Below are 14,332 nucleotides of genomic sequence, written 5' to 3' on the forward strand. Positions count from 1 at the left end.
CCTTTTTGGCCGTTTTATTGTAAATAATGAGGAAAGAGAAATGTTTTTTGCTATTGGTTTTTGTGGAAAGATTGGCAGGTTATCATTTGTTCACAGAACTACTCTTGCGTGTGGGGAAACCAGAAGACAACATATCTTTCCCCCTTTAACCATCTGACTTCAGATGTTATGAAATGTCAAGTGGTTTTACTTAAGAGTGTTTGTGTTCACAGAGCTAAAATTTTGAGCTGCTGCCTCTGCTGTTTTGTTAGCTGGAAGAAAAGACCTTGGGCAATGGTGTGAAGAGGCTGCATGACTGTTCATTAAAAGCTTTTTTTCTTACAAATCAGACAGACATTGCTTCCAAATTTTTGTTTTTATAAGAATCCCACTGGTTTTCTCTGATATTGCACATATTTTGTGAGCAGGGATTGATACTGCACTTAGATTTTCATATTTTTCTCATTACATTTGGCTTTTGATTTTGACATCAAAACACTGCGTAGGTAAGTGGGACTATACACCTGGAGTTAGAGAAATTCTTACAGCTGCAATGTCAGATTTTGGATTCTCATTATTCTACCAAGGATTTCATTACTTATGAACAAAATTCCACATCCTTTGTGCACCAACCTGCATCTGGAAAGGCATGAATGAGCAGGTACTGGGTGAGTGCCATAACCAGAGGTTTCTTGCTCAGTCTGTAACTCAGAGCAGCAATTTTATTATATATTTTTTAAAATCTGTTCTTAATCTTAGACTTGTCCTGCTTGGAAGGTTCTGCCAGTAATTTAAACTCCAGCTGGCAAAACTCTTGGAGTCAGGGGAACATTCAAGACTGTCTTCTCTGCCAAGGTTGGTAGCAAGGAAGAGACAGACACACAGAACAAACTTAAAAAAATAGCATAGAAAAATACATAAAAACTAAGCAAAGCAGATTTCTGCATAGACATTGAGCTCAGATTGGGCTGGAAGATGTTAAACCATTAATTTTGGCTGATATTTTACAATAATTTATTTTGGCTGTAATGCACTGTAATTCACTATTCCCATGTTTTGTTTCTCCTTAAAACAATTTTTGTTGTTTTGGGTGTTGTTGATGACTCAAAACAATCTTTGTCTATAAGGTCTATGTCCTTCCAGATTCTTGGGAGCACACCTAGATATAGACACACAAACTATATTTCTGAGTGCAGAAAAACTACTGAAGTGGTTCGAATTAGGTACACGGTTAAAATTTTTTTGGAACTGGTAATGTTGAAAAAATATATATATAAATTATAATATGCATATTCTTTAAAATAAGCATTACTCCTCCAGAAAGTATACCTATATATCCCGAAATAATTATTAAACAGCAAAGGACATATTAAAATCCTTATTTGGTAACTGCAAGGTAAAACCCTGACTAAAGTTGTGCAGTTTTATTTCCTTGAAAAAATACTAAGTTTTAATATTGCTCCATTATTTTGAATCCTTATTTAAACAACAGTGGAAGAGAAGAGGGAGGAAACACTGTACAGTAAAAGCATAAAATAAATAAACAGGGAGTGAAAAAATAAAGCATCTCTGCAAAGTCATATAGTCCTTCCAAAATCAACTTCATGCAGGTTGTTCAATATAGCAGGAATTGATTAAAAAATAATAATAATAAAAAAGAAAAGATAGTCTTTGATATGAGCAGCTGTTGGTGAGATAATTTGCTTTCTTGCTGCTAATATGTTCATGCATTTTATTAGGAAAATCTGCCTCATGTCTTGAGTTGAAGGAGGACAAAGGAGATAACATATTGCATGCATGATGCAAAGAGTACAGTAATGCAAAACATCTGGGTGGAGTGGATGACAGTTCAAACTGGTGTTGCCTATTAAAAAAGCAACTTCCCTTTGTTTTGTTTCTCTTTTCCCACAGAAAAAAAAATATCATTGATAGATTTCTCATTGAAGAAGCATGATTTCTTTTGAACCCACTCAAATAAGTTTGCAAACCTGAATAAATGAAAAAAATCTTACATATCATATTTATGACAAAGCAGTTTTAGAGGCCCTGCAGTTGATTTTAACCAGAGCTGAACTGCACACGCTTTCCACAGGAGAAAATTTGGCTGTTCATTGATAAACTCTTAGAAAATAGGTGCTTTTATTATACCACTATATAAATTTAATATTTATTGATGCCTTTACTAATATAAGCAAATCAAATACAGTCGATGTTTTTTCAGGTTTGCATAATAAACATTTACTTATTTTGTCAAGTAATTGGCATGTAATAAATCATGAACAATAAATAACTGCATCTCAGGCATAAATAGGTGAACTTTTGGGACTTCCAAGCATTTCTTGGAAATTTGGAAGCTACCTAAGTGGTTGTGAGTAAGTGTACATGATTTCCCAGCAGTGATGAAATCAAGTTACCTTTTTTTTCCACAGGTTTTAAAGTCTATTCCCATGCCCTCATTTTCTGTCTAGCTCTGTGAGAGGGTATTACGTTTTCATATTCGTTCAAACAGTGAACTTGATAGTCACTTAAAGTATGGCAACTGGGGTCTGAATGAGTGTTTGTGTTGGCTGCAAAACCAATTCCATCTGCATTAAGGAAACTGATCCTATGATTAGAAGGGAGAGCTTGAGACTGTGCTGTTTCCTTTCCATTTTACCATAAATAAAGGGCTGTTAAGGAAAAAAAATGGTGAATTCTCTGGTAGAAATTTAACAGCTACAGTAGCACAGAGCACTTGAGTGCACTCTTCACTCCCCAGTTGTGAAGTAAAACTTTTGTGATTTAAACCAGCCTCAACCAGGCAGAGAGAGGGGGGAAAGGGCCAGAATTTTTGGTTCTTGATTGTGTGAGTGCCACCTCATACTTGAATCACATAGGCATTGAAAAGAGCAAAAAAAGGTCTATTTAAGATTGTAGAACCACAAAACACAACAATCTCTTGTGTTAAGGGTGTGCTTTTGCTTGGTGGGATTTCAACAACTTTACTCCCTTTCACTCAACTGAATGTTTTAACTTACTAAAAAAATTAGGTATGTATATAGAGATAGATATAGATATAGATTATATAGATATAGATAACTATAGATAGATGATATATAGATAAAGATATAGAGATATAGAGATAGATAGATAGATATAGCTAGATATAGATAGATGATATAGATATAGATGATATAGATATAGATAAATATAGATAGATATAAAATAGCTAAATCTTTTTTGTAAAACCACAACAAGACTTAACATAAGGAAGGGATAAGAATCCATTCCCTTTTCTGCTGGCAAAGAAAGCCACCACTTCTAAACACAGCGATGCCATATTTTCTTACCCTCACAATTTCCTTTTCACTTTCACTTCTCATTCAAGGAAGCTGAAATGTCAACTCTTTTCCCTCATTTCTCTACTCTGTAATTCTACCCAGTTCTAGAAGCTGTTAGCAGTCACCCTCTGGCAAGCCTTTTTACTCCAGGGTAAATCAAACAGATCTCTTGTGAAGGTGACATTTCCAAAGCTCGGTGTGTGAAACTAAACAAATATTTGTGTGACTCTGACTTACACGTGCGGAATTCATATCTACAACTACCAAAGGGGCACCTAATTAGTCATGGGTGTGTGAAAAGAACTGATATGTGCATACATACTGCTTATTCTTGAGCATAAACTGCAAAATAGTGTAACTACTTTAATTTCTGTGCAAGATTTATTTCTGCAACTCTTTGCTCTCTTAGAAGCCAAACAATATTTTAATTTGCAAGAAGGTATAGACGTAGTCATGTCTGTCTGTTAAGCAGTGAGCACTCATATACCTGGCTTGTTTAATGCATTCTTTGTGTGCTAAGTGTGATTTAAAGACTGTATTTTGCTCTTTATTTGCATTCTTCTGAGGCCTTTTACTCTCATTTACTTGGCAATTACCAGCACTGAAGTATGTATGTATGTATGCATGTATGTATGTATATATGTATGTAGGTATGTATGTATGGCCAGACTTTGAGAACAAAGATTTGGGAAGGGCTCTCCTCACGTGGGTGTGCCCTTCAAGCCTGCACAATGGATTTTTAGGTGAGGCACAGCATGCGCAGAACTGGCATTCACATCTTCCACGTGAATGCTCCTATTGCTCCTCTGAAGATTCCTGACCTGGAAGACTGGCAGAATGGAAGGTGTTTCCACTCTGGGCTTTTCTCAAGTAAAAGTTGTTTTCAGAGCACAAACTCACCTTCTCCAGGAATTTAAAATCACACATTTCCTCCTCAAACAGTGAAAGAAATCTGGGGTAGAAGGAGTGGAGAAGGAAAGGCAATCAGATTCTTTAAAACATCCTGATTTGGTTCACTGAAGGACCTTTCTTAGCATCTCCTGTGAATCTAGGATAGCTACTCTGCCCACCATTCAGAGGGTTTCATTTTCTGCATTACCAGGGAAGCATTTCTGTGCGTGGTGGAGTTTCAGAACACTTCAGATCTTTGAAGTGCTTTACAGAGATCAACATTATTATAGTGTTAAGTTTATGGTCCTATGGATGGTTTACTGTTCTCACCTTTCCCCATAATAAATTTCTCCCAGCACAACTTAAATTCAGGACAGCAACTAGTGGCATACTTGATCCTGCTGCTTAAGTACACTCTCACTCCAGTGAGAGATCCTTTTTGCAATTTGTAATTATGTGATGAAAATAAACCAAAGTGGTATTTGACTCCCTTTATGCGTTTGAGTTGGATACTGCAGCAAGCCTTGAAGAAAACCCACAGGTTTGCAGCTCCACTCATTCGTGACATCATGGAATAAACTTTTATGTTCCCAGATCAGCACTGAGCTCTCTGATGGGTACTCGTATAACATAAGGACTTCTAAGGGTAATTATATTAAAAGAAAAAGAAAAGAATACTGCTACTCTTCTCACTTCTTCTGACATAAAGTTAGATGTTCTGCAGCTTTATGTTGTGTTGTTGTATGTCATTCAAAGCTTTGAACTATATAAAGCCTTTGACCTTACACTTATTTCTCAGTGTGGCATTTAGTTTTTGTTGGGAACATTCAGGCTGAATAAAGTACCATTCATTTATGTTCTGACTGAATGATTCCTTAACTCCTTTTTTTTTCTTTTCCTTTTTAAGGTAAAAAAGTCACAACACAGCCTACAACTTTTGAGCCTGTGACATCTCCGAGAACTGACAGTGTGAAATCGTCACCTGCTAAAGTTACCCTTAAACCTTCTGTCTTTGAGACTTCGATTACTGAAGTGCCTGTCACCCAAACAGAGACCCCTGCCTGGGAGGAAACGACTCTAGAAACTGAGGAGGATACAGTAATGACTACTGAATTGGCTGAGGAGAAAAGGGAGATGGAGGTGCTTATGGAGAACGTTCAGTTAACCACCCTTCTACCTCAGACTGTCACAGATGGCGAAATAAGCACTTACCATACACTGGGAAGGACTGAATATGATGTTACCTCCAGGCTAACAGACAGCACATCTGCAGTTTCGGAGCTGGACCACTCTTACTCTGAAGCAGAACTGCCCGAGGAACAAGGTAGGTCTGAAAGCATTGAGGACGCTTTCTTGACCTCTATAGGTTTTCAGGATAGCACAGCTGTAGATAAGAGTTCCACTGGTTTTTGGGAAGACACTGACATGGGAGATGCACAAAAACATGATGCTGATAATCAGACTGAGCAAATAGAAGTGGGTCCTGTGATGACAGCTACAGATAGCTTGTTACTGACTTCCCGGAGAGAGTCTCCTAAGACAGGGACTTCACTAACAAAAGAGAATGTGTATCATGGTTCCCACTCAACACAAGAACCCACAAAAAAGTCAATGGAGGCAAAATCTGACAAGAAACTTACAACTGTTGTAATCCCTAAAGCTTTGCTCACTGATCAGTATGATCTTACTGCAGAGGGGGAGGGCAGTGACAGCACATACACCATTATGCCTGGCATTGTTTCTGGCATGGCTACTGGTAGTGTCCCAGAATCAGAAGAGCCTGCTGCATCAGAGACACTCTTAGATAAGCATTCAGTAACCACTGGACAATCTTCTACAGCAAATGAGTCAACAACAGTTGTTAAATTTAGTTCTGCAACTGTGTTTGATGGGGAGTCGTCAGCCCAAGGAAGCAGAGAGGACCTGAGAGATGTGCAGCCTACCATCCTATCTGGAATACCTGTATCCTTTTCTGTGTCAACTGTTGACCTAACAGAATCTGAGGCCATCACTGTCTCAGGAAGCACTGATTCCCCACCAAGCTTTAGAGGATCCACCACATCTGTTCTCCCTTCATCTCAGCAGACAGAAGCATCAGCTCTTTCAGAGAAGCAGGAAAAAACAAAGGAGCCAGAAATGAGAACAACGGATGTTAAGATACCTCATTCCACAGCCACCGTCCCTCCCTGCGCTGCAGCAGAGTCCGAGGGATGTTCTGCAAGGGAGAAGTTCACACAGACTTCTCCAGCTCCTGAAATGTGGCTGCCAACAGATGACTATCAGGGGTACCTGACAGAGAAGTCATCCCACACTGAGGGAACACCTGAGTCATCTACAGAGGAGAATATCTCTGGAATGGAGCCTACATCCTCTCCAGGGCAAATTGCAGAATATACAATGCACCCAGTGGCTCCAATTTCAGCAGTCACAAATGAAACTGAGACAAGCATGGAGCCAGAGGAGACCACAAGTGATGAAGATGTGGCATCAACTGATTTTGATAAGAGTAGAGATACTACAGGTGTCTCCCACACAAGCAGCTCTTTGGATTTGGAAAAGACCACAGTGTCCAGAATACCAGTGGAAGAAAGTAGTGGAATAATAGGGTCCTTTAGCTCCTCGAGTGTTACTGTATTGCCAAGTGCTATACCCACAGTTGTGGAGGTAACTGAACGTGAAGGAGATGAAACATCAGGGACAAAGGGAACTATTATATTTACAGATGTAACAAAGGTAGATACTTCAGTCCCACAGAAAGAACATGATGCTTCCCTAGTTCCAGTTACTGTAGAGAGTGAGGTCACTAGAGATATGCCAGTTACTGATCAGACTCCTTTTGATGATGTCTTTCATACAGAAGCAACAGAAACAACTGCAAAACACAGGGAGGTGTTCCCAGAGGAACTCTCCATGAAAGATCAAGATATGGAACCACGAACTGCCACAGAGTCGACCTTACCAGTGACAATTGTCCAAGTACATGAACAAATGACAGCATCAGGATCTGAAGCATCTCAAACACCTGTGCAGGAGAAGCAGGATGAGACAGGTTCAGCTTATGCTGAGACATATCCAGCAACAGAAGTACTGGTGCCTCCTGTGAAGTTCACTGACCATGCAGGCGTTTTGGGACCTGATGAAACCATCACCAGGACCTTGCACATCACAGTGACTCCAAGAGCTGGAACTGCTACTGGTCAAGACCAGAAGGTCACCGAGGTGATGCCCAAGACAGCTGGTACCCAGGAAAGCCGAGAAACTCCCGCCAGGGAAGAGGATAGGGATGCAGTGAGCTGGGAACCTGTGTTGCCCCCCCATAAGGTGCCAACAGGCCTTTCCACTGTGGAAAGTATCACTCATCTGACCTTGGGGGCTTCTCCAAGCCAAACCATGGAAGGTTCAGGAATGACTGAGGAACCTGAAGAAATTCAGCCAACTGTATTTGCAGCTAATGCAACAGACAAAGCGACAATCCTCATTGGTGTAACACCTTCCATCAGTGCTGCAGACAAAACTCAGCCTACATTGGCAGCCAAACCTTTCGTGACTCAAAAGTCTCCTCCTCTCATTCCTGGGGAAGAAGGGGAGGTAACAAGCCAGGACATCATCGTAATTGATGAATCTGTTTCTCCCAGTAAAGCCTGTGCTGATGAGGATCTGACAGGGAAGACGTCGGAGCCAGAGATCGATAAGGAATATTTCACAGCATCCACTGCCACGGCAGTGGCAAGGCCAACTGCACCACCCAAAGTGGAGGAGGCCACAGAGGCTTTGCAGCCTCAGGAGGCATCTCCTTCTCCTTCACACCCTGATAATGACATAAGAATGTATGTTATTCAAATCACAGGCAATGACACAGGTAAGATTTTGCCTTTTAGACCCGCAGTCCACCAGAATGGACAGTTTATCATAACAAACAGGTGTCCTTTAGGATATACTGGAGGTGTTTCTTGGATCACTGAAGGATGCAAAGTACCAGTGTTATCTAGACAGCAACTCACTGAATATTGGTAGGTCTATTTTCCTGTCCAATAAAAAACCCTCAGAAATGTATTTTATATATACTCTGCGGTAAGATTAATTTCTATGTAAGAATGATCATGAAACTGTTGTATTTCCTCTTAAAAGTCATCATGGCTACAGTCCAGTTATCTTTTTTAATGTTGCTAAGTCACTGATTTAACTTCAGCTATCTGTGAAACAAGCATTTTAATTTCACAGCTTCCATTCCATGCATTACTAGTCCTAAATGAAGCACTAGATTATTTTAACATTCCATTAGTCTGTAGCAATTAACAGTGCCATGTACAGTGGACTCAGCTAAAAAATGGTTAAAGCACTCTACTGCCTCCTGTGGTTTGGAGAAATGGTTTATTTTGTGTTTTTGTAGCATATAATAATATTTTTAAACCCCAGTTTTGAGAATATGTGAGGCAAATTGACAAAATTTTTAATTCTGACACATTTTTCAGCTGATGGTTCTGTACATGTGTATGTAGCTTCAATTCCATGGGTATCCAGAACAGAAACTTCTAAAGTAGCAATGAACTGTTGGGTTTTATGATGAATATGGTTTCATAATACAATAGCTGAAGGCTATGCAATTTTACATTAAAGAAGCCTGTCAACTGACTATTATTTAAAGATGTCTTGGTAAAATTTTATTTTTTAAAGTGAGATGTAAAGGAGTAGACAAGCAGGACAAAGCACAGAATACTGTTAGATTCACTGTTTTATTCTGTTTAATTATTTTATAGTTGCAAAATCATTTTTTTATTTTTTGAAGGAACACAGTAAAAATGTATTTTGTGTCTTATATACCTTAACTACATGCATTGCTTTTGAATGGTTGTGTAAGAAACTGTTTTCTCATTGATTCTTGGCCAAAACATCTGTATCTCTGAAGAACTCATCCAGCAGAATCCATAATTTATGGGAGTCTTTTGGATGGTTTTGTCAGGTTTGTGCTTGGTAGAGTTACATTCAAAAATCAAAAGTCAGTAGTGGTTCTGTTGGGATGTTTCATATCCTTGTTGGACTTTTCATACAGTGGTTTTATATCTTTATTCTCTTTATGCTTTTTATCCCACTTTATATTTACAAGCTGTGAATCTGCGCAAGTTATATCAAGAGTAGCTTAGCCTTCTGTTTCAGAAAATGAGGGTTCTGTTGTCTTAGCATTTAAACAGTCCTTTGTTTCTGTGGTATATTATGGTTAATTTGTTTGAAGCTTTATGTGTTGCCAGTGCCTTGGGAGTCTCCATTAAATGAGACAAGTCCAGTTAGTCAGATCAGAAGGGAAACTTCTGAAGACTAGACTTAATCCACATATTAAATACTTTTGTACCTGTGGAAACTTGATTAATTTGACTTAAAAATGATTAGTTGGACAGTGTAGTAGTGAACTACTTTTTCCTGTTAGATTTTTGAGATACAATACAGTTTATTGCAAAAGGGAGAGTGGGTTGTGCTGGGCAGCTGCATATCCCAGGTGGATGGAAGGAAGTAGGATGGTTTGGAAGGGTGTGCATGTAGGATTTCTCTGTATCTACATTAAGGAGAGTCTTATTTTAAACCTCTTTTTTCTTTTTTTCTTTTTTTTTTTTTTTGGTTTTTGGTTTTTGTTTTTTCATTTGGCTTGGTTTGGTTTTTTTCCCCCTCAGAGTGATGTGTGTACTATGAATCATGAAAATAGGATTTAGTCGAAACTGGATATCTAAAGGACAGAGGTTCAATGTGTAGATGCTCTTCATAGCTACTCTTGCTTTCCCTTGGCTGACCAGGTCTTTGGGACAAACTTTCATCAGGATATGCCTTAATTCATCTTCACAAACTTTCAAAGCTGTGCATGCATTTCCCAGCTATATATGTGCTTATATGTGAGGGTCTTTATAAGCAGAGTTAAAGTTATACATCCTTAAGAAATCTCACTTTAAGAATTACTCTGTGAGCATAGAAAAAAAATAAGTTCTTGAAATATTATTAAATTCTCAATATGGCAGTATCTGTATGCTCTTTAAACATAGAGAACTTCATCAAGTATTAGTGCAATGTTAAAAACGAGTTTTCTTGATTTTTCTGTTTTCAGACCTTGACAGTGAGAATTCCACCACTTGTATATCCACAGTGAAAAGGCACCCTCTTCCTACTTACTACAACTTCAGTTAGAGAGGCCAAAGATTTATCCTGTCTGAGTATTTGGGTTGGTGTTTAATTTTACAGAAATGAAAGACACCATCTAAAAACTCTCCTCAAGCCCATTTTCTCTTTATTGTTCCTCGGTCCGTAAACTTTCCTTTGTGCTGAAAAAAATGTGTATAGGAGGTGATGAAGAGGAGTAAATTTGACAAATAGTACTAACCATTCCTTTCACTAGGACATAGTTTATCTTCTTATTCTATCACTCTATTTGAAAATTGATCCTCAGTCATAAGGAACTACATAAACTGTACCTCTGACTGTTTATTCTCAGCTGAATGGGAACTAGAAATACAGTTTTCTTCATTACAACTCTGATAAAACAAAGGTTTCTCCTCCTATGGCACGTTTTCAAGGTCCAATAGAATTCTTAAATAAAATTAATCAGTGAATGTTGTATGCAAAGGCCTTCTTGAATCAAGAAACCAAAAGTGCCTCCTAAGGAAAGACATCTTGTTACTACAGTCCTTAAGAAAAGCAGAAATAATAATAACAGGTTTGCAGTATATAAATCATTGTCTATAAACCATTATAATACTTCCACTTCTGCATATGCACAAGTGCTGGAACTATATTTGTCAGATTAATTTTTCCTCCTCTCTCTCGACTTCCTGGTTATTCAGCTTTTTCCAGGAGCAACAGTGTCACAGTGGAGAGGGCTCAGCACAAATTCAGCACCACCTTTAGTTTCCTATCCCTCAATTACAGTAAAAACTTGCTTTTATGCTAACACAGCTGAATATTGCTCTCTGCATCTCCATTTGCCATCTGTAGCTCAGGAACAACAACATTCAAATGCTCCATGGAGGTGCTATTAGGCTTTGTTAGGAGCAGTATTTTATATTTCACATGGCAGAGTGGCAGTAAATGGGTGGATTTGTGTGAGTTGCAGACATTTTCAGCAGCTTTCAGCAAGCAGCACAGAGTGTGTCCTGTGAAGAACAGGGGTCCCTTTGCCCTTGGTGAGTGTCCCACCTCCTGTGGACTGTGGTGGGAGCAGCACTGGGTCAGGTGAGTGAGTTCATCTGTGGCCGTGCACAGGTTGAGCGAGAGGCAGGAAGGATTTTTTGTGCCTTTCTTCTCATTCTCAAGCCCTGCCTAAACTGGCACCAACTTCGGTGAAGCACTTTGAAGTCCTTGGCTGGAATGTGCTGCCGATGTATGGAATGTGTTATGGATGCATGGAATGTTGGGGATATATTATCCTTCATTATTGTTGTAGTCTCAAGTTGCACTCAAAAGATGTTGAATGTTGACTGAGTTAAATTGATTTAAATATAGTGACACTGTCTCAGACACACATCCCCCTTAATATGAACTAGTTCAATATAGAACTGAGACTTAATATTAAATATTTTCATTTCATTAGTGCATTAAACCCTTAACATTTATTAAACCAGAAAAAGTTTCTCCTAGAGGAGTTCTCTCGTTACCCAGGAAGTAAATAACTACACTCTAGTCTTCAGAATGCATGCTTGCAATCAATCAAAACTTTCATTAAGGAAGTTTCAGTTATTTTAGATTAAAAAAATACTCTGGAAACAGAAGTGATTTGGAAGTCTGGTGGAAGGTCAAGCTCATTAGCTTAAATTCTGGAAAATGCCTTCAAGTGCTGATAAGAAGGAACACACAAATGAATAGATTAAGCTGCTCATTTGTGTAAGAATACAGCAGTTTCACTGAGAAAATGTATTGTGCAAACAATCCATGCACTTCCATGTGGGCAACCATGAGGCAGGTCCACAAATTAACGAGGGTGATAAGACATTTTTTTTCTGACAGCCTATGGCCCATGGGCAGATCTAGGGCAGGTGTTTCGATTAATGGGGAGAATATATTTATGCATGCGGAAATATCCTTTTTTTATGCCACTAAAAGGACCACGCACATCTTTCATAATGGAAGCAGCTTGGGAATTGCGTCTGCTTGAGTGGAATGAGAGTCTATTCCCTTGGGATTGTGACTGGTGTGAGAGTGGAAAAGCAAAAGAGCCCTGCACTGCGAGATGGTACCCCATGAACAACTTTCTATGCCATCACATGGTACAGAGGAGTTTGTCTTTCGCTGTGAGGATGCAAAACTTGTGCCCTGCTGAGTCCTTGTTGCTCCAATGTATTGTAGAAGTGAGGGATAAAGCTGGTGCTGGAAGGTATTGGGTTAGCAGCTGGGGAAAAAAAAAAGAAAACAAAACACCAAACCCCAAACCTGAAGGAACTTTTCAGCTCATAAAGCTTTTATGAGCTGAAAAATGCTTGTGGGGGTGTTATTTAACAGTGGTTAAGGGGATGCTGGAAACATAACTCCTGTCTGTATCAGGAGTAATTTGCACACCTGCATTTTCTGGAGACATTTAAAAGTCTTTATGTAGTGAATATGTTTCAAAGTGCTTATTGGACCCTGGGACTCACACCAGCTCTTTCTGGTTTCTTGTCCCCTCCAGCTTTGAAGGGAGTGAAATTGCAGGAGCATGTGCTTTGTAGATGTGGAATTTTATGGAAAGAGGTTACAAACCTTTGTGTTTCAACATGTAATTCTCTGACATGCATATTTCTGTCTTAGCAGTGTGAGAGGGCATGTGAAATTTGAATGAAATGCAGAATGGTAATGAGTCATAGTCATAAACCTTAACAAAGAAGGCAGAATAGAGTCTTTTCAGGTCCATCTTAGGCCTTGCCTTAAAATTCTTTTAATCCTGTTGTCTTCACAGTTCCTTCTGGAGGGCTGTCAAAGACCGTCATGGCTCTCTTTAAGCCTGATTCTAATATCTAGCCTGAATTGCTTCTTGGCCAGTTTATACCCGTGTTTATTCTTGCCAGCATTGTCTTTAGCTTGAATAGGTCTTTTTTCTTCCTGACACTTATCCCTTGATACTTTTATTTCTCTGTTCAGTCATAGAGAATAACCATGTCCCCTTTTTCAGCCCTCATTTTGCTCATTTCTGAGAGTTGGATGTGCTTCATGGGAGAGTGGGAACGCACTGGTACCATGCTGGGAGGAAAGATGCTGGCTCTGTGCTGGAGGCTGTGGGTGTTGGGATGGCCAGAGCAGATGAGGCTGGGGAGGGGCAGGGACAGCAGGACTCAAAATGCCATATCCAAGCAGCACCTCACTTCCAACAGAGACAACTCCAAAGCTTGCAGCATGTATCTGTCTGCTCCTGTACCCACACTGTTCTCTTTTAAATTATTTATTTATGCCCACTGGCAAATAATCTATCTGGACATTGTTCTTTGTAGTATAAACACTGTGAAATTTTTGGTATGCCTTTCAAAAAGTACATGCATCAGTTACTGTGTTAAAGAGACTTCTGAGGAAGGAGAGGAGACTTCATGTTTTATTTGAAGAAATCACCATTTCTTTTTCCTCAAATGAGGAGGACATGCTACTGAAACCTATTGTTTACTCACAGGACCTATTTCAAATCAGGGTTTATTGCAAGAAAGATGCTGTAGACTGACCTGAATTCATTTTTGTTGGGATGTTGAACAATAGTAAATTCATCTCCTGTGGGCTGATCCATTTCCTATCTAATTAAGTGTAAACCCTCCTATTTGTTTAATGAAGGGCTGGGCTTATCTCCTTGAACTGTGACATTCCAATGCTCATTTCCAAATGAAACAGGTTTGTCAGCATCCAGTAGGCACTGAAGTAATATTCATGTCCTGAATGACCAAACTCTCTGTGTTACTCACAGAACCTGGCCTAGAGACAGCCACGTTCTTGTTGTTGTGTCTCGAGTAACTGAAGTGTTAAACTTCAAATAACGTGGCCAGATTCTGATATCATCTTCCCCAGTGTAATTACACCATAGTAATTCCAATGAGGTGATTGAGAACAGAGTTGTTATGGGGTTGTGAGGATAGTAGGTATTAGAATATCTTCATAACACATAGAGCTTCTGGACCACTGTATAAGTAGGTGATTATTTTTCTTTAGAACACATT

At 39.2% G+C, this 14,332-nt stretch overlaps 1 protein-coding gene across 2 annotated transcripts in view; it reads left to right on the forward strand.

Annotated features, from left to right (window-relative positions):
* VCAN (versican) overlaps nucleotides 1–14,332 on the forward strand; it is a 104,235-nt gene that overhangs the window by 43,860 nt on the left and 46,043 nt on the right. The window contains exon 7 of one of the 2 annotated variants that reach the window (XM_071580710.1): nucleotides 5,098–8,049. In XM_071580710.1, the coding sequence (XP_071436811.1) occupies nucleotides 5,098–8,049 (2,952 nt within the window). The remainder of the gene's footprint in view (nucleotides 1–5,097; nucleotides 8,050–14,332) is intronic. The other variant, XM_071580711.1, reaches the window with a different exon arrangement.

Source organism: Pithys albifrons, chromosome Z (genome assembly GCF_047495875.1).
Source record: "Pithys albifrons albifrons isolate INPA30051 chromosome Z, PitAlb_v1, whole genome shotgun sequence".
Taxonomy (NCBI): Eukaryota; Metazoa; Chordata; class Aves; order Passeriformes; family Thamnophilidae; genus Pithys; species Pithys albifrons.